At 33.5% G+C, this 19,529-nt stretch overlaps 2 protein-coding genes across 3 annotated transcripts; one reads left to right on the plus strand and one right to left on the minus strand.

Annotated features, from left to right (window-relative positions):
* Positions 1–5,617: 5,617 nt before the first annotated feature.
* On the plus strand, positions 5,618–11,400 carry LOC121237138 (alpha/beta hydrolase domain-containing protein 17B). Of its 2 annotated transcripts, XM_041133736.1 has the most exons (6): positions 5,618–6,503; positions 7,695–7,731; positions 8,522–8,758; positions 8,947–8,994; positions 10,574–10,885; positions 10,925–11,400. In XM_041133736.1, the coding sequence occupies exons 1-6, from the start codon at positions 6,178–6,180 to the stop codon at positions 11,210–11,212; spliced, it is 1,248 nt and encodes a 415-aa protein (XP_040989670.1). In that variant the 5' UTR covers positions 5,618–6,177; the 3' UTR covers positions 11,213–11,400. The 2 variants fall into 2 exon arrangements, with proteins under 2 accessions (XP_040989670.1, XP_040989669.1); XM_041133735.1 differs by having other exon boundaries at positions 10,574–11,400.
* A 3,595-nt stretch (positions 11,401–14,995) lies between these two features.
* Positions 14,996–18,596, minus strand: LOC121237139 (probable xyloglucan endotransglucosylase/hydrolase protein 30). Its single transcript, XM_041133737.1, has 4 exons — positions 18,174–18,596; positions 17,828–17,928; positions 17,102–17,310; positions 14,996–15,678 (listed from the first exon to the last, which is right to left on the minus strand). The coding sequence occupies exons 1-4, from the start codon at positions 18,382–18,384 to the stop codon at positions 15,165–15,167; spliced, it is 1,035 nt and encodes a 344-aa protein (XP_040989671.1). The 5' UTR covers positions 18,385–18,596; the 3' UTR covers positions 14,996–15,164.
* Between the last annotated feature and the right edge of the window lie 933 nt (positions 18,597–19,529).

Raw genomic sequence — 19,529 nt, forward strand, 5'->3', positions numbered from 1 at the left:
AGGAGATGGGATATACGATAGTGAATAGTAACTGATCCATAGAATTTTTCAACTAAAAAAAATTATATAATCAACCCTAAACTTTCACAACATAATCTTAATATTTACATTGATTTCGAAATTACTCGAGTTATTTATTTCTAGGTTTCTGACATGTTTTTCCAAAGTTCAAATGGGGAGGGATTGGGCTGTGGACACGTGGCATCCATTGACAGGCAGACAAGTGGGGACCCCGGAGCCGTCAGATGTAAAAAATCTGATACAGCCAAGTTTGGTTAGGCATCAGCATCTGATGCATGATGGGGTCCCATCATAAAGATTTCACAAAGTCAAAACATAAATCATAAAACCCCATGAAACAACCACCATCCATCATCAGAACTCATAAGCTTACTTATCCCAGTGGCCCACAGTGGAGAGTAAGACTCACGCGCCACTATCCACGGCCCAATGAGGAGGAGACAAAACGACAACTAGGAGCATGGAGGTAGATCAATTGGGAAAAGAACTGGGCCCCACACTGTTTTGATTTTGAGCACTTGGAGGCACCCGATGAAGGAGTCCAGCGCGTGGGGCCTACCTCCCCAAAGTCTGACGAGATAAGGTTACACAGACGCTGATGAATGGGTCATGGTGGCGGGGTTGCGAAGAAGGAGCCCCTCCCCCCGTTGAAGAAATTATTTCTTTATTTCTTTATTTAATTTTAGATTTTAGAATGAACAATCAAATCAATGATTGGCATTTTGAAGAAAATAGTATCATCAATGCAATTTGGGCATTGCATGATTTGACTGATATTGGGCACTGATTAGACCCATCAGATTAATGCCCAAACTAGAGTATTTTGGGGGTTTTGTATTTTTGTTGTTTTTAGTATTTGGCAATAACAATAACATTGCTAGGAAAATATTCATATTATTTTGCTTGGTTTTTGTTATTTGATTAAGGTAAATTCAATACTGTATTTATTTTTTCTTTTCAAGTCGTAGTAAATATTTTTTGTGTTTGATAGTTGTTACGAGTAAAAATATAAGATGTATGATTTAGGTACAAAATTTTTTATAAAAGTAAACTCATAAACTGACATGATATGGTGTCGTGCGTTATTTTATAATATTATTTTTATTATAAAATAGATCTAACATATCATATAAAATCACATCACAGTATGTAAATTTATTTTTATAGAATCTCTGTGACTGTAGCACTTCTCAAAATATAATAGTTTACAATTGGATGATGGATAAAAGAAACGTCAAAGTTTATGAGAGCATTGGTATTAGTTTCATCAAAATTATATTTAAAATTTGATAAAAAGTATATAATTTCTATAAATGCAAAACCTCTCTAGCCATAACCTCACATTGAATTAGCTATTGAATTCATCAAAATAATAATATAATATTATTTTTATAATAAATATATATATATTTTCATATTTTACAATTACACTAATCATATGTTAATTAATAATTTAATTTGATTCTTACATTATTATTACAATACAGTTGAAGATTAAACGTGAATAAAAAATAATTTTAGAGATTAAAAGTGAATAAAAAATATATTTGATGAGTGAATAGTAACCATTCAAATTTGAAAAAATCATTCCATTTACTGTATCTCAAACCTTCACATTTATCTCTTTAACTAATTTACTACAGTTCTATTTTAATAAAATTTATTATATTTTACATTTGATTAGACTTTTGATAAAACCAATACCAATATTATCATAACTCATTGATCATGAAAAGGAAAGGTCCCTCCAATGCCCAAATCGACTGTTGAAGAGGGCAACGCGGTGGCATTGGGACCTCACCAGAAAGAGATGGCGACACAATGTGGGTGGCAACAAGTGGTTTATTTTGTTTGTGTTCTCCTGAGCTTATGATGTTTTGTCTTCATTGTTTGTCTCTGAATTTCTTCATCATCAAGGTGACACGTACGTTTCATAAAGTATTTTAGTTGCATGCGTCGTTGGACAAGTTTAGGAAAAGTTGTTAGGTATTTTTAGATTACACGTAACTTAATAATCCCATCCTTTCGCAACATGTCATATAATTATAATTATTTATATAATTATTAATTTTAATTAATATGACACTTGCGATAGAATGAAAATATCATAATTCGAAAATATTTAATAATTACTCAAATTTTAGAAGCATTATAAAGATACTTATAAAATTACAATGCTTATTTAGTTTTTATTTTTTTATTTAGAAGAATAAATTACTTTTTACTAAATTCTGAATAGTATATTGCAAATCTTATGAATAGAAACAGTACTTCTACGTATAAGTAAGTGTGATGAACATACTATTTATAACATATTAATGTTTAATTTATAAGATATTTAAATTATAAAAATTGTTATAAATCAAATTTTATCATATTAGCGACATGTAATGTTTGTTTTATACACTGATTTATAAATAAAACTTTCGAACAAAAAACATGTAGCAATCGAAGTCCTTAATAGCAACATATCATGATCTTTTTTTCTCGGCCGTTGGATTAAAGTAATAGAGAATAAGATAGGAGGTATGTGATTTGGCTAATGATACGTACCTATGGTCGTACTCCATGACGTCGGTGGCTCCTCACAGAGAACACACAACCTTTATAAGTTTGACTCCAGCTTACATTTTGCATTTTAAAGTGTGAGTGAATGTAAAGCAAACTTACACCATATTGCATGCCGTTTTAGATTTTTTTAGAGTTTTTGTTTGAAATATAAGACCTATAATAAAAAAATATGAGAACTACAATAGATATAAATAGATTATACAAAAATAAATCTATAAATTAATATGATTTTATAACATCCGTTAGATTTATTTTATAATAAAAGTAATTTTACAATCTGACGCATCATATCAAGTCACGTCAGTTTGTGAGTTTATTTTTATATAAGAGATTAGTAGTGAGCTCAACAAAACTAAAATTTAGCCAAGGTTTAGCTAAGGTGCACAATAACTCACTGTAATGGACTTAAAAAATGAACAGTAATTATAACTTAAGGTTATTTGGCTGGCCAGCTAAATATTATTCTTGTAATAAAATAATTCGATCTTACTGTTACTTTGGTCTCCCGCGCAAGAGAAAATGTGAAAAATGTGAAAAATATGAAGAAGATGTGCTGCTTTCCTCTCTTTGAAACTCCGGCACGCAGCAGCAATGCTTGTAAAAAAAGAAAAAGTTTGAAAAAAAATGAAATTGGGTTTAATATGTTAATGTAAATTGTGATTTGGAAAAATGTTTGAAAAATATATCAATTAAAAGAATATGGCTTTGTAAAAAAAAAAATCGTTAGAAAATTATATCCGTTAGGAATAATTTGTACATTAGAAAATTAATGTGTAATTCTTTAATAACGAATAAATATTTAAATTATAATTAGAATAAAAATAAATAAAAAGTTCAAAATCAATATTTTAATAGAATATTGATAGATTTGTTGAGTTTGTTATTTGATGTTGTTGAAAAATGATTAGCTAAATTTGTAAAAATGAATTTTCTAGTCAAATTTTGGTCAAAATTTGTTGAGTCCATTACTAATGCTTTAATACTTTTGTGGCTAAAATATTTCTCAAAAAAACTACAAGACAAAACATGAATTTCACGACATTTATTGCTATCTAATAAATATTGTAAACCTTAGGACTCGAGTAGGAATCTTAGATTACTCAAACAGATCTTAGACTACTGTTTATTGTTTTCCACCGTTATTGTCCTTGAGATTCTTTTCCATTCAAAAATACTTTATTATAGGTATTTGCATTATGACTAATATTAGATACATTTTGAATGCTTGCAAGTTTTACTCAATCTAAAAAAGTAAGATTTGCTATAATAAAAATTAATTTTTTTTATGTGAATCTCAGATTTTTTTTAAAATTTTTTTAAACAGTAATACGTGAGACTTGTAAATTTTAAGACTGAATAAATCATTTACCTTTGTTTATATTGATTTATAAATATATTATTTATTAGGAGATCTAGTAAAACTAAAACGAAATTCAAAATACATGATTATTAATAATGTATTTAATATATTTAATGCATCAATAAATGAATTGGTAGATAAATATTTTCCAAGGAAATTACTATCGAAGGTATTATTATGTTGGGAAGGGAAGTACCATATGGTAGGCTTGCGATCGTATTATTATTGTACCTAACAGAAATAATATTTGTAAATTTAAGATACTCTAAGTAGCGTTTATTAGATAAATTTAAAATTCGCATAAAAATTTATTTTTTTAATAATAAATTATACATTTAAAAAATGTGTGTGAAACTTACCTACTTTAAATCTACATCTAAAGTTATAAAGTATTCAAAGGGAGAATGAAATGACAATGAATAACAATTATATAAATTGCCCAAATGTGCCCTTTTATTATTTTCTAGAAAAATGATATTCATCATATCTACATTATACATCTTTTTTTATTTTATTTTTTATTTATCAGATGTGTGGAGTAAGAATGACAAGCATTATAAATCTTGTTTAGATGCAGAGATGAGAACACCTCATTTTATCTTATCTAATTTTAATTAATAATCTTATTATTATTTATAAATTATTTTGATTTATCTTATTATCTAAACGGTTCTATCCCTATTTCAAAAAACAAAAAAAAAAAAAAATGAAAAAAAAGAAAGGGAGTCGATCAGCCGTTCACTTGAGATGCCGATTTTGAACTTCTCTCTTCTTTTATACTGTAGATATTTGCATCTCTTTCTTCTTTTCTTCCTCTTTTTGATCAACAACAGTTCATAGCATCATTATGTCTAACCGACATCTTAATCAATCAAGCATGAAATTGATGACTTCTTAGAAACCAAGCCAGAAACCAATGACATTTATTTATTAAAAATAAAAAAAACAAACCATTAGGACGCTACTAATCATTCAGCTTGCAAGTTGTACCAAGTATAAACACTTCATTTATATATAGGATAACTCACCTGAACTTAGAGACTCAAATTCAGGATATCCGACTTGTATTCTATAACACTATACTATCATTTAAAAACTAATTTAATACAAGAAATATTACAAAGATAAAAAGATTATATAAAATTAAATTTATAAACTGACGTAAGTTTATATAATCCGTTAAAATAATTTTACAATAAAAATAATTTTATAATATGATGTATTAATCATTTAATTTTGTATTTCACGTTTAATTTATCAATCACGTGAAGAATGTATACTACTAGTCGGTTGTAAATAAGATATTTGAGTCAACATTTTGTGTATATATATATATATATTCTTCCTTTAGATCTGCATCTCTCCACATTCAAAACTATATTCCACTGTTCCAAGATTTCAAACCAAAAACTCTGAAAATTTAACAGGAGTTTAAAGAAGAAGAGGAAAACAGGTGTCGCCAAAGGGCAGCGAGGTTTGGCTTTTTTATAAACAGGAGAGTAGGCATAAAACTCAGAAACAGGCCAAAATAAAAATGTCTTGTAGGAGGAGGAGACGGGATATCAGATACAATATTGACCTGCTTGTCTGTACTACTGACAGACAATGAAGTCATGCACATAAATTTAACTCTTTTTTTCTTTTGAAACTGAGTTAAGGTTTTGTTCCAACTCTCTCTCTCTCTCTCTCTCTCTCCTGATAAAAGGCCATTTTTCTTGCCAGCCCTTACACTCTCCACTGTACTAAACCAGTAGCACCATCTAGCTGCACAATCTTCTTTTCCTTTCTCACCCTCTGGGCCTTTCTCTCTCATGCTCACAGGCACACACTCACACACAGCTGAAATCTGCAAGTGCAATGTCTTCAACCCATAAAAACTAACCTCATCTTTACACAAATCTGGCTTTACACAAACGCATCATACCAGTATTCTTTAGACTCTCTTCCCTCTTGCTTCTCTCCCTTTCCATCACAAACCCAAACAAGATCCACAAAAGCTAGTTCACTTCCCCGTTCCGCCACAAAGCTACAAGCCACTCAACCCCGGCCCTCACTTTTCAACCCACCCAACAAAACCCAGCTTGCTCCCCATTTCCTCACCCACTCATTCTCACTTCTATACCAAAACCCGGAACCCCCCCACTCCCTCTCTGTCTGTACACATGCACTCGAGACTGCTTCTCCTTCAATGAGTTTGGCTTCTTTTCCATCATCTCGGGGGGTGAATGGGTTGCATGGTCTCTCAACTGGCGGCCAAGTTTGCCTTTTTTCCGCCGTCTCCGCCCACGTACCAGATCAAGAAGCGCGACGATGGAAAGCTCACCGTGGTGTCGTCGTCTTCACCGTCGATTCCGATTCCTCACGCTGATGACAATTCCTTGGACGTCTTGCTGATTGACACTAAGCGTGGAAATAAGATTGTTGCTTTTTATCTGAGGAACCCATTGGCTCGCCTCACTCTGCTTTACTCTCATGGCAATGCTGCCGACCTTGGCCAGCTCTATGACCTCTTTGTGCAGCTTAAAGTCAATCTCAGAGTCAATCTCATAGGGTCAGTGTGGTTTTCCTTCTAATTTCTAATTATTTTTTTAATAAAATGGTTACTTCATTTATATGGTATATTTTTATAGTTGGTTCTCTCAACGTTGAATAGCTCTCTATCCTCAGAAAAAAAAAAAAAAAAAAAAAAGCTGTCTCTCTGATCTCATGGGTTTGCACTTCATAAATCTCATATTTTTTTTTCGCTCCCTGTTCTGAAAAGGTTAAATCTTTGTGTCAGGGCTTTGAAGCCTTTCTACCCTTCTATTGTTTGGTTATAAAATGTGATGGTTTATGTTTTGGTTTGTGTGATGGACATTGATTTTCATTCACTGTCTTTTCAAGAGATATATTTTGGAGCTGATTTTCTTGGGCTTATAGATCTGTTATTAGTAAAGATCGTAGCTTGTTCCGTGTTCTGAGTATATCTCTAATGACTTTCTTTTTCCCCTCAAGGTGTCAGTGGGTAATGTGTTTTTACAATGAAAAAGGTGAAAAGCAAAGAGGGTTAGCTTAATAGTTTCCGTGTTCTCTCTCCTAACCAGTCTTTTCCGCCTTCTTTTTGGCCCTTGTTTTCACTTTCCCCTCCAGCTTAAGGTAATGAATATGTATTGTTTTACACTGATGAAGACTTAGCATAGCCGTTACCTCTTTTTTTCGGGAGTTCGGTGATTTTGTGGCTCCGTGAGGTTTTGTGGGTAAATGGAGTCAATGGACACCTCGTATGCCGTAGAACTTTCTAGGATCTCCTCCTTTTTTTTTTTTTTTTTTTTTTTTTTTTTTTTTTTTTATTTTTTTTAATTTTTAATTTTTAATTTTTAATTTTTAAATTTTTATAATTAATTACTTAATTTTTTTTTTTACAGCGATGCACGTTTTTTTACTTTGATTAAGATCTTGGAAAATTCTTGCCATCTTATCTTTCTGCCCTTTCATTTGAAGCTATAACTGGGAATTTTATAAAGTTCTAAAATTTCTATCCATTTTTGTTTTATCAATCAATACTTTGATTCTGTTTCAATGGGCCTTAAAAAATTTTCTGATTTGTGATCTTGTTTTCGACGGATTTGCTTTCCGTGTGGCACTGATCTTCGGTACGATGTGATTCATGTATGCTTTAAGCATTTTGTAGTTCCTGATTCTCTTCTGCAAATTGGTTTTTTTTTTTTTTTTTAATTTCTTCCATCTGAATTTTATGTGGCAGATATGACTATTCTGGCTATGGAGCCTCTGCTGGTAAGGTAGGCTATAATGTGGTCTTGAGTTGTACTATACTATGCATTATCAATATTATGCTCCTTCATACTTGCTTTTGTGATGAGTACTCTTTCCTTTTGATGACCTGGTTGAACCAAATAGGTCACATATCATCTCAGATAATGAGACCCGATTTATACTATAGAAGCAATTTTAAGCCTTGGAAAAATTATTACAGTAACTAACAACTATGCGAGAAGCAGGCGGTAGGAATGGACAATAGATGGGATGTTGAGATTTTTCTTGAATGATTCACAAAGAAAAGAACACCCATGGTCGAAGGGAGGCATACATTCTGAATCAAGATATATGAAGCAAATTTTTGAAAAGTTTGGGTTTCAGTAGTCGATGATGTGGTACTTCAGAATACCGGGATTCAGTAATGAATAATGTGATTAAAGTTCTGATGCATCGAGAGTTGTTTTATGTTTATGCTTCAGAATACTACAACAGCAACGTGGCTAAGTTTAGGATGTTGTGATCTTTGTTTGGATGGCCAATACCCATATTATAGATGAAACACATCTGCTTACTGTTGGCGACAATGTTGAATCATCTGATAGGTTGGCATTGCAATCAATGTTAAGTTTTAGTTAGTATTTATGGACATTATGGATTATTTCTTCCTTCTATGTCATCACTCTAAACATTCTTACCAGTTTGCATAATTTTTTTCTTCTGGTTTCTCGTCAGATTTAATAGTTTAGAAATATGACAGCCTTGTGGATCAAGTGGTTGAAGTACTTAATCATGTTTTATCTCTATGATATGCAGCCTAGTGAATCCAATACATATGCTGATATAGAAGCAGTATATCAGTGTCTTGAAACTGAGTATGGAGTTAGCCAGGAAGACTTGATCTTGTATGGGCAGTCGGTGGGAAGTGGGCCAACGCTGCACTTGGCAGCTAAATTGCCGAGGCTCAGAGCCGTAGTTCTGCATAGTGCAATTCTTTCTGGTCTTCGTGTTCTCTGCCATGTCAAGTTCACATTTTGCTTCGACATTTATGAGGTAAAGAGTCCATCTTGTTTGTTATAACAGAGATGCTGAGTTAACTGATCATTAGAAAACATGCGAGCCTATAAGATGTCTACATAACAGTGTGCTTCCAGTCCATTCCATTGGCTCACTTAGAATGTTATTGGGCTTGTTGCTATTTCTGCTGCATTTCAAGCTAGTAACCATCCTATTTTATGCAGAACATCAACAAAATCAAGAAGGTTACGTGTCCTGTGCTGGTGATACATGTAAGTGTTCTGTGCCATGTTTAATAATTTCAAAGCTCTCGTTTCCCAGTAGTTTCTTCTTCCTTCTCATGCTTGTTTGTAATTGGTGACTCAAGAAGACAAACGTATCATGCCTTTAGTTTTAATGGAGAGATAATCTCCGGATGATTCTTGAAGGACTCAGGAAACACCTGCTTCAATCCCTCGATCTGATTGTATATCATTGCACTAAGTTTGTCGATGAATTCTCTGATGCATGAGAACTTTCTTTTCCACAAATGGGATAATCCTAATTGTCTGATCCACATTTTTTTGGTCTTTCTTCAATCTTATAGTGCATACCAGAATTCAATTACACATCCAAGCAAGTTGTTTAGGTAATCTGGCACAAGTCTTGCTCGGTATAATAGCATATTGGAAACAAGATTTGAAAAGAAAAATCTTAGGAGTGCCATGTATAGAAAGCTTTGGATGCAGACATTAGTGCAAGAGTATGACAGTGGCATAACAGAGGAAAAACCCCTGTTTTGCCGTAACATAGGTGGTTATATATATACATATGTAAAGATATACTTTTTGAGAAACACATGGGATGTTATCTGATAAGTACTAATCAGATGAAAGTTTTCTAGTTTGTCTTATCAATGCATGATGCGCCCTAAGACAGTAGGCAGCCTGAATCATATGGAGAAAAGTTACATGGGGTTGAGAATGTAGGTTGAATTTGAGAGGAACAGAAACTTATAATGGTACTTGAGATTGATTGGGCTTGGCACTGCGTGAGAGCATCTTGTGGGGAGAGGCGGAAAGGTTTTGCAGATGGTATGTTCCATAGTTCCTTATGTATCACAGGGTTGTAGAGAATGTCACAGTCCCCGCTTTTTTGTTGAATAGGAGCACCTTTTTGAATTACTTTCATCCTTGTTGGGCCACCACAACCTAGTCATTTCTTGAATCATGAAAATCTAATGATATTAGACTGATTATCAATATTTTAACCAAGCTTTCAAACGAAAGAGCACAATTCAATCTAATCACACGACAAGTTAGAGGGATCAATCATGCACAAGCACCAAGGGTAATGAGGAAATCCTCAAATGCAAAGGGGAAAACCACAAGACAAATCCCAACATACCCTTTACAATAAAATAGGTTTCAGTGTCATCTCAAGTTTATGCCCACAACTTGAGGTACACACCTTACGTGGGGAAACTAGGAACTATTTTTGTTGGTATTTTTACTAGGTGACTCATCTAGATTATGAACCAAGATATCCAAAAGTGCAATAGAAACTAAGAAGCCAAGGTGCACAAGTTCTTCATTATTAATGCACTAATAATTATTTCCAGAAAAAACACTGTAAACTGGCTATCCCCCCTTTCACTAAAACTTGGTTTCCCTTGTGGCTCAATCAAATGGACTCACCAACGATGGAAGAGGGAAGCTCTCACTTTGTAATATTAAAGATTCCTTGGAAGAACCTTCCTATAGTGCTTTGTGATACATATGCTAAGTCAACTAATAATTCTCCTCCAAGAAACCATCTTTGTCAAATTTCTCTGCACTACATATGTTGATACGGGGTTGGATAAATTTACAGGGGACAGAGGATGATGTTGTCAATGTGTTACATGGCAATGGGCTGTGGAAAATGGCAAGGGAACCATACGAGCCTCTGTGGATTAAAGGAGGTGGGCACTGCAACTTGGAGCTTTACCCTGATTACATCCGCCATCTTTGCAGATTTATCCAAGAGATGGAGAACATGACCACAGCAATCCGCCTCAAAAAGATTCGTCTACAAACAAGGTCCACAGTTTCTGTTAACTGGTGCTGTAAAATTAAAATCTGGAAACCGAAATGCCCCAATTGTTCAACATCCAGCTGCATAAAATGTTCATGGCGGCCCAAATGCTCAGAATGCTGGAGACCTAGCTGCCCAAGACCTAGCTGCCCAGAATGCTGGAGACCTAGCTGCCCAGAATGCTGGAGACCTAGCTGCCCAAGACCTAGCTGCCCAGAATGCTGGAGACCTAGTTGCCCAGAATGCTTGAGACCTAGCTGTCCAGAATGCTCGAGACCTAGCTGTCCGGAATGTTGGAGACCCAGATGCATAAAATGTTGCTGGCGACCCAAATGCCCAAAATGTTTGAGACCAAGTTGCTGCATGAAATGTTTTTGTTGGCGATGTTGCATGGGAGCACATGGTGGGCAAAATGCAAAGGAGGAGGATGGCTAATTGGTGATTAATTTATGTCCGTGTATAGATTGCAGAACTTGCTAACATCCCTCTAATCTTGTGCAGTAGCACACTAGCATACGAGGTGGAAGTAATCATTGGAAAAACGAAAAGAAATTTGATAATACTGGTTTATTCTTCTTAATCTTTTTACTTTAAGGGATTATATTATATATTTGTGTTGATAATCCGTTCTGAATTTTCTAGACAGTTTTCTGAAATTATTGCTAAGAACTTCACGTGATGGAATATCTGGCATTATGCTTTAGTGTGACTGATATTATTGTATGGAGTTTGAGCCATTAGTATTTTGCTTGTTAGTAATGCTACACACAGTCGTGAAGTGTGCAAGCGTCGTATAGTCGTTTTGAAAAAAATTAGAGTTTACTATTAAAAAATTATTATTATTTTTCATGTGTGTCACGTATTTATTCACATTTTTTAAAATGATTGTGCAGTGTTTACACACTTTTGCTGAACCATAATCGACTGAACATTAAATCTTGATTGAAGGAACCTCCTGCAGAAATGTTTTCTTCGTCGACTCTTCTACGTGAGAAACCCGGAAATCCAAATTAAAAGTGGAATTTTTCATATGAATTCTACATTTTTTTAAAAATAAATTTTAAAAAGACCCAAATTTTGTACAAATTATTATACATTTTGAACGGCTAAAGAATATTTATTTATTTTCTCCTCCATATGGATTCCATACTGTAGGTGACTGTCGTTTCGGCAAGCCAAAGACTGCAGAATTGCTTGCTTCAGGGTCTTGAATGTCAGCTAGCATGCAGCAGCTCAACTAATCTCATTTCCCCAGTTACCAAGGATGGAAGTAGCTGAGCCATCTGCTCTAATAATCACAGGTGCTGTGTCTGTAGAGAATCCCTGAAATAGTTCAGTGTCAGTTCACATGGGTTGTGTACAAGTTTGGTGCAGTACTTGCTGGTTTTGTCGTGTCAATGTGTCGTTGCTTTCTCTAATTTTTTCAACCATTATTGTTTCCATTCTTTCCTTTCTTCCTTGTTTGGTGTAATGAAATATTCAGTTCATCATCATCACTTAAAAAAAAAAGGGTTAAGCACCTGATGGGTAATATATTCAAGTGTCATGATCATGAAGAAACACCAAAACCTGTAATTTCCATGATAAACCTCTCGTAGAGGCGCATGCTTATATTTATTCATTTTTTTCAAATGCACGGCACCACACTCTATAATTGTATCTAGTATTTTTCATTTTCCACCAAAACCTTGCCCCTCTCTACTTGCAATGGTTGTCGTTGGCACAGTCCCAACTTTGTCTATATGCCACAGTACAGCACCCTTTGAATTATGCAGTTGAAACTTGTTTCAGGCAATACAGGGTTACAGAATTCAAAGCTATGCATAAGGTTTTACCCAGTCACTGCCAAGGCCCCTGTCATCATGAATCATGATTCCCCAGAGCTTTGGATGGCTAATGGATGCTCCATATTATTGATTACAGTAATTGTTTTCATGGTAATCTTTAAGTTCTTGGTCTTCTCTTACAAGGTGGTGGAGTAAATAATGAATCGCATCCTTCTCATGATTCCTCCGTTTGGATCAACATTTCTTACAATTTTCTGATTCAATTAGAGAGACCAAACGTGCAGATCTGATTGTATTTAATGTGTTTGGTTTAGAGCACTAGTATTGGTTTCTCTGTATGCATATACAAAATCACGTCTTTTTAAAATTAGTTTTGCATATTAAAAAAAACTCCCACATTGGATTATGCATCTTTGAGCCAAATAATAATAAAATATTATTATTTATTTTTTTCTTATTTTTTTATTTTACAATTAGCACCACTGCAAATTCTATCATTTAGCACCCACTAGAATATTTTTTTTAAAATTCTATCCATTAGTGGAGAGAGAGAAGGGGGGAGGATAGAGAGAAAAAAGTAAATTTTCAAATTTGTAGAAATACTGTTCATAACTATGCAAGTTTTTGGATATGCATAATCCAATGCATCTCAATTTAAGGTCATATTATACAAATATATAGATGTATATGCAGATGTATAATCCAATACCAGTGCTCGTCATGTTAAAATTTCATTCGACACTGTTTGAAAAGTGAATGGACAAAGATTGCTTTAAGTAAAAAAAAATTTTCCCATCAAGCTTCCAATCTTGTTCATTTAGTTTTTAAAGAGGACGTATCGGGCGAATCTTTAACATAATGTAAGCCAAATCCGTATTTAATATTAAAGTCTACATTGCCTATAAACAATATTTAATACAATGAAATCTTCATATTATATCTATCTTTTTGGTAAAAAAATATTTGGATTAAAAATTACAAGAAATCTCAATTCCTTGGACTTTGTCACATCATCAAATGTGACTTAAGATGATAATGGTTAAGATGAAGCGTGATATTTCTCAATTAATTTGAAGAATACCGAAAAAATAAAATTACATACATACATGATAATATAAGAAAAATTATACTCAGCAGTCTTACACTACACACATGTTAAAGAAAAAAAAATAAAAAAAAAAACATAAAAATATATATATAGTGTAAGACTGCTGAATAGAAGAACTCATAAAATTCGCGTTATCAGGACCAGGCTTGGCCAAGCTAATCCAGTTAAATCCAGCCATTTTTTCAGTTGGTTTCAGCCTATGGTTGCAACGTGTTCACCAATGGGCCGGGGATTAAGCAGCCTTGGGTCCGAGACAAACGAATAGGGTGAATTTCTTAGATTGGAAAATTCATATTAGTGATCAGAAATATAAAAAACAAAATTAATTTCCAATTTTGCTTATTAACAAAATTCAACTCTATATTTATGTGAAAGCGTATTATATCAATAAGAATAAAAATATTAATTTTTTTTTTAATTTTTTTTAATTCAATATTGTGTTTATGCACTAACTTGAAAATATATGAAACAATAATGATGGTAATAATACGCATTCGAACAAGATCGAGAAATTTTCTTCTTGTTACACACTTAAAATAAGTATAAATAGACAGTTCAACTACCCCTGCATCCTCATTATATATAATTTGCAAGTCCCACGTATTCTCTTTTAAAAAACGAAACTTATTATTAAAAAATAAATTTTTTTATATAGGTTTCAGATACGTTCACATTTTTTAAAGAGATAGCGCGAGACTTGTATAGTTCAGAACTGTATAAATCATTTTCTATCAAATTTTTAATAATTATGAGTCAATATATAAATACATAACTTAATGTAAGAGTACTCGTTACAATTGATAATATATAATTAATAACTTAATTGATCAAGAGAAAACCTCAAACTTATACGTCCTTTTCAAATTAATAAAAAAATGACTTGGTCTTGCTCCACTCCAAAAGATAAGCTCTCAAGATGTCTTCTGATTTGTTCTAAATTCATCAAGGCACAAGATGAGGTGTTCTTCCCTCCACCTCCTAATAATCACACTCAACTGCATTAATAATTAATGCTTAATAAAGCTTGACAATGACGTTATAACTCTATATAATTATTTAATTTTCAAATTCAATCCTAAGGATGTAACAATGATGACTGGATCCAAAATTGAAATATAATATTTTTGGTGCTGATAACATCCAAACTATCTTAACATCTTTGGTCGGCTCCACAAACACATCTAAATTTATTTTAGATGGGTTTCACAAAATTCATTTAACCATCTTAACTCACTACTATTCATAAAGAATTCAACTCAACTCAACATCCAAACACAGCATTAGTTGTGTGAATAGGATTTTGCCGGATAAAAGAGAAAAATATTTTCCTTATTAAATCAATAAAAGAACATCTCACTTCATAAGGATTTATATTTTGAAGATTTAATCTGCTTTATGGTAGGGAAAAAAAAGCATTATAAATTAAAACTCACAAACCAACATCCTAACAAACATTTTCAATTTACAGGTAATTAAATTACTTAGAGGGATATCACATATTAGAATCAAAGGCAGATAAAGTGGCTGAGATTCGGCTCCGCCGATGACGATGGCTCCCTCCAAACTTCAATCTTCCTGTATTCTTGAACCGTCGCCTCTCCGATGGAATAATGACACATTCAGGTGGTGGCAAAGGATACCGCAACGTATCATAACAATAGGAGTAATACATGAATCTTTGGCGGAACTTACGCATGGCAAGACGGCGCTCAAGTGTCACAACAGCATAATCTCGAGTGTCAAGGTAAGCATCCTTTTCGACACAAACACCAGCTCCGGCCGGAACTTGCTGAATAGGGTCAGTGGGGCAGCCCTCAAGGACAAGATCCTTAAATTCGGCTACAAAGGGTGCATACTTGTAGTTAACTTTGTATCTACCACCGGAAGTTGCCCAATTTGAAGCATCCCATATGGTGGCATACAATGACATTGGCTTTGATGGGTAGTCTCCACCCATTGCTTCATTTCTCACAACCTCTCTGATTGGAACCTCATCGATGTAGAATCTAATATTCATTCAAATAACATAAATATGATCTTCATGCTAATACTTCGGAGAGAATAATAATGTGTACAATATAATAAATGCATATATTTAGTAGAAAAAATTCATAAAAACGTACATAAATATGAATATAAACATGAGATGATAAGTTAGAAAAAAAATCCTATATATATATATTATATATTAATATTAATAAGAATAATACTACATATAATCGTGAAATGTACAAGCGTCGTGCAGTCGTTTTAAAAAAGAGTAGGTCCACTGTTAAAAAATTAATATTTTTCATATGAGTCACGTATTTTTTTACTTTTTTTTAAAGTGATTGAACGACGCTTGTACACTCACGATTGCAACTTTCATTTCTCTATTAATAATAATGATGAAGACACTATATATGTGACAGCTTGCAAAATTCAAATGTGGTCAAGCTTAATTGTTTTATGTATAGTTTCATTAGTTTGGAACGTATCACTAGGTTAGGTGGATTTTGCCAGCATATATATTTTGGCAACTGGTACATACAGGAATCTATGAAAAATAAGCTAAGTTTGGTAGCCTAATATACTTAATCAATTCACATGAATGCATGCTTATTATAACTTACTTAATAGCTAGCGAATATTAATGGTCTAAAGTTCCTAGCTAGCTAGACTCTTTTTTTTTTCCCTTCCCTTTTGTGTACACACTACCAAGTTTATATATATATATGGCAATTTCAGTATATATATAGTAAGATATATGCATATTAATATTACTATATGTATATATCTGATTAATTTGGCCTAGCTACGTACAAAAAGAGAGAGAAAATACCCTCTTAATTTGAAAAAAAAAATGTAACAAGAAATTAGAAAGAAAACTTCAAGATTTGAAATTATTATATATTGATCATGTAGATCACTTCAAATTAAGAATTAACTTGCACCATTTTTTTTTTTTTTTTTTTAGTTGGGAGAGGGGTTTTTCGAACTCCAGATCACCTTCATTTAAGAGGTAAGAATTATACCAATCAGGTCACGTGTCTTCGGCAACTTGCACGAAATTAAAGATATGCCAGAGTTGAAAGAAAAATAAATATGGTAATTCATAAGTGGAAATAATAATTATTAGGCGTCCCTAACATCATTATGGTCTTTTTCGAAGTTCAATAATGAAAGCACACGTACGCTAGCTTGTCCACAAGCTTAAGGAACGTCCCACGCGGCAATGCCGAACGCAGCATTCATTCCTGATATAATTCCCCACTCGTTTATGATCATGTCAAACGAGGCTAGCTATTAATATATATATTATATATAAAGGACAACGATCGATAAAAATCGAGTACTATGTTCCATATATAAATTCCGAAGGCAGAATTAATAAGAAAATTCAAAGTGGAAGCCAAATTTAGACAAAATATATATATATCGCGTACGTACATAATGTTTTTGGCCGTCCAGAGGATGCTGTAGCGATGGAATTGCTTGGTAGGATCGAACCAAAGGTGGTAGCGCTCCTCCCGGCCACGGCTTGTGCTGCCATTGCCGTACAAGTTGGTCTGGAACCTCCATGGTTTCCCTTCTGTGTTCCCTAAGAACTCGAAGTCTAGCTCATCATGGCTCTTCTCGAATACGTCACCGTTTGATGTCTGCATGGAGAGAGCTAGCATGATATGCATCAAGAAAAATCAACGACGATCATGGCTTGTAATCATTGAGGATGATTGTTTTGCAGGGCATGGGCAGGTTGGACTAAAGAAAAGCTAGAGCTAGTGTGATGGGAGGAAATTAAACCAAAAATATATTTTTAATTAAGCTTGAAAGATTGACGTATGTCCATGGAAAAATAGCTGAAAATTAAATGCTTTGGAATGTTAAGATTTAATATTGTCGTGTTTGAAAACATAGACTTTCTCGTTTAATTATATGCCACTTAAATTCAATAAATTTGGCTTGGTCGGTTATAAATCTCAACTTTTGAAATTAAGAAAAAACTTCATGGTCATGCGCATGCGCAATAGTCAACATTTGATCATTTTCTTTCTGTCTCCTGATTATTTTTCTTAGCAAATTAACAAAAAAGGGTAAGAAAACCATCTTCTTTTTCCTTAAAAAACAAAGAAAAGAAGCTAATTGACCAAAGGATGTTATATATCATGCACCTACATAGAAGGCAACGCAGATGCCGGCCGTGTAATCCGACGGCAACTTGATGTTGGCGCTGAAGAACCCATGTTGGTATAGATTGGAGGAGATGAAGCCCGAACCTATACATGATCGGAAAACAAATAACAAATACCAAAATTAGAAAAACATGAACCCTGAATTATAAGTTATTCAAAAACAACATGATCAAACATAAAATCTTGGTCTTCCTATTAACATACATACATACATACATCCATATAAATATACACACATATGTGCACACATATATACATGCATATGGGCGCATATGCATGAATGTTTTAGATACATATATATATATGAGAGATATATAGAATAATGTTACCTGTGAAGCGATCGAGGAGGAGGCGGACGCCTTTGCCGTCAGGGGAGCGGACGAGATTGCCGTCGCCGAAGAGAGGAAGGTAACCTTGGTTGAAGGGAATGGTGGTGAGGTTGAAATTAGCTGCGCTAGCAATGGAGAAAAATAGAGGGATAAGGAAAGCAGACAGCACAAACAACGTATTAGAGGGTCCAAAACAACGTAAGCGATCCATATGTTCTTTCTGTTTTCTCTCTCCTCCCCTTGATTTGCTTTTTCTGCATGCGATGTTTATTTATAGACACAGAACAACAAGAAGAACGGAAGGAATTCAATGCAAATTAAAGGGGAGAGAGAGAGAGAGAGAGAGAGAGAGAGGTCTTTGGCTGCTGAGGTTTCTTGCTGATCTTCTGTGCATGCACGAGAATGCCCTTGCTATGTTGTGATATTATGAGGTGGCCACTGTGGAGGATTATATAGCAGTACTGGTGGTTAGGAATTGGAGATTATTTTTAAATTAATTTGAGTTTTTTTAATTTAATTATTTATTGGAGTTTTAATGATTGAACCTAACATATCAAACAGGGATTGGATAATAATATTTATGAATGCAATTGCCAACAGTACTGGAGGTGGAGGAGGTCCACTGTTGGAGGATTATGGGGTAAATATAAATATATATAAGCATGGGTGGTTGGAAATTTGTGATTAACTTTTAGGTATTTTTGAGTTTTTTTTTTTTTTAATTATTGGTGGTTAAATTGGATAATAATATTTAGAAATTGTCATCTCATGGCAGCTGCATGCCAACAATGGAACAATATATCTTTAATGGAGTTCATGAAAGTAAGGGAAGGTGACAACTGAGATGATGACGTGGATTGTTCTTTGTATGATATGAGAGGTTTCCATGCACAAGTGTACATTGAATAATGAGCTATGTGGCAAAAACCAGCATTTGGTATTTTTTTATTGTTATTACCATGATCATCAGAGGCAGCATAGCTTTAAAACTTGAAAATGATAAAATTATATATATATATATATATAAATATATATTTCTTGAGAAATACTATTTATTATCTCCACACCACACATTAATATGTAGTTTATTATTTTTATCATTATATTTAAACATACATGTTTATACATCAATATGTGTATTTAAATAGAAGGGTAAAAATGACAAATCACATATTGATGCGTAGTATAGGAGATGATAAGTAGAATTTTTCCTATTTCTTGAAATTCTGGGTAACCTCTTTGTAAATGGTATGAAAACTAACATTCAAATCTGGCATTAAATATTATAATAAGAGATCACTTGCAAAATATTGAAGAGTCAGTTTTTCTCTTGGAGTTGCATGAAATCTGCCCTCT

Source organism: Juglans microcarpa x Juglans regia, chromosome 6S (assembly GCF_004785595.1).
Source record: "Juglans microcarpa x Juglans regia isolate MS1-56 chromosome 6S, Jm3101_v1.0, whole genome shotgun sequence".
NCBI lineage: Eukaryota > Viridiplantae > Streptophyta > Magnoliopsida > Fagales > Juglandaceae > Juglans > Juglans microcarpa x Juglans regia.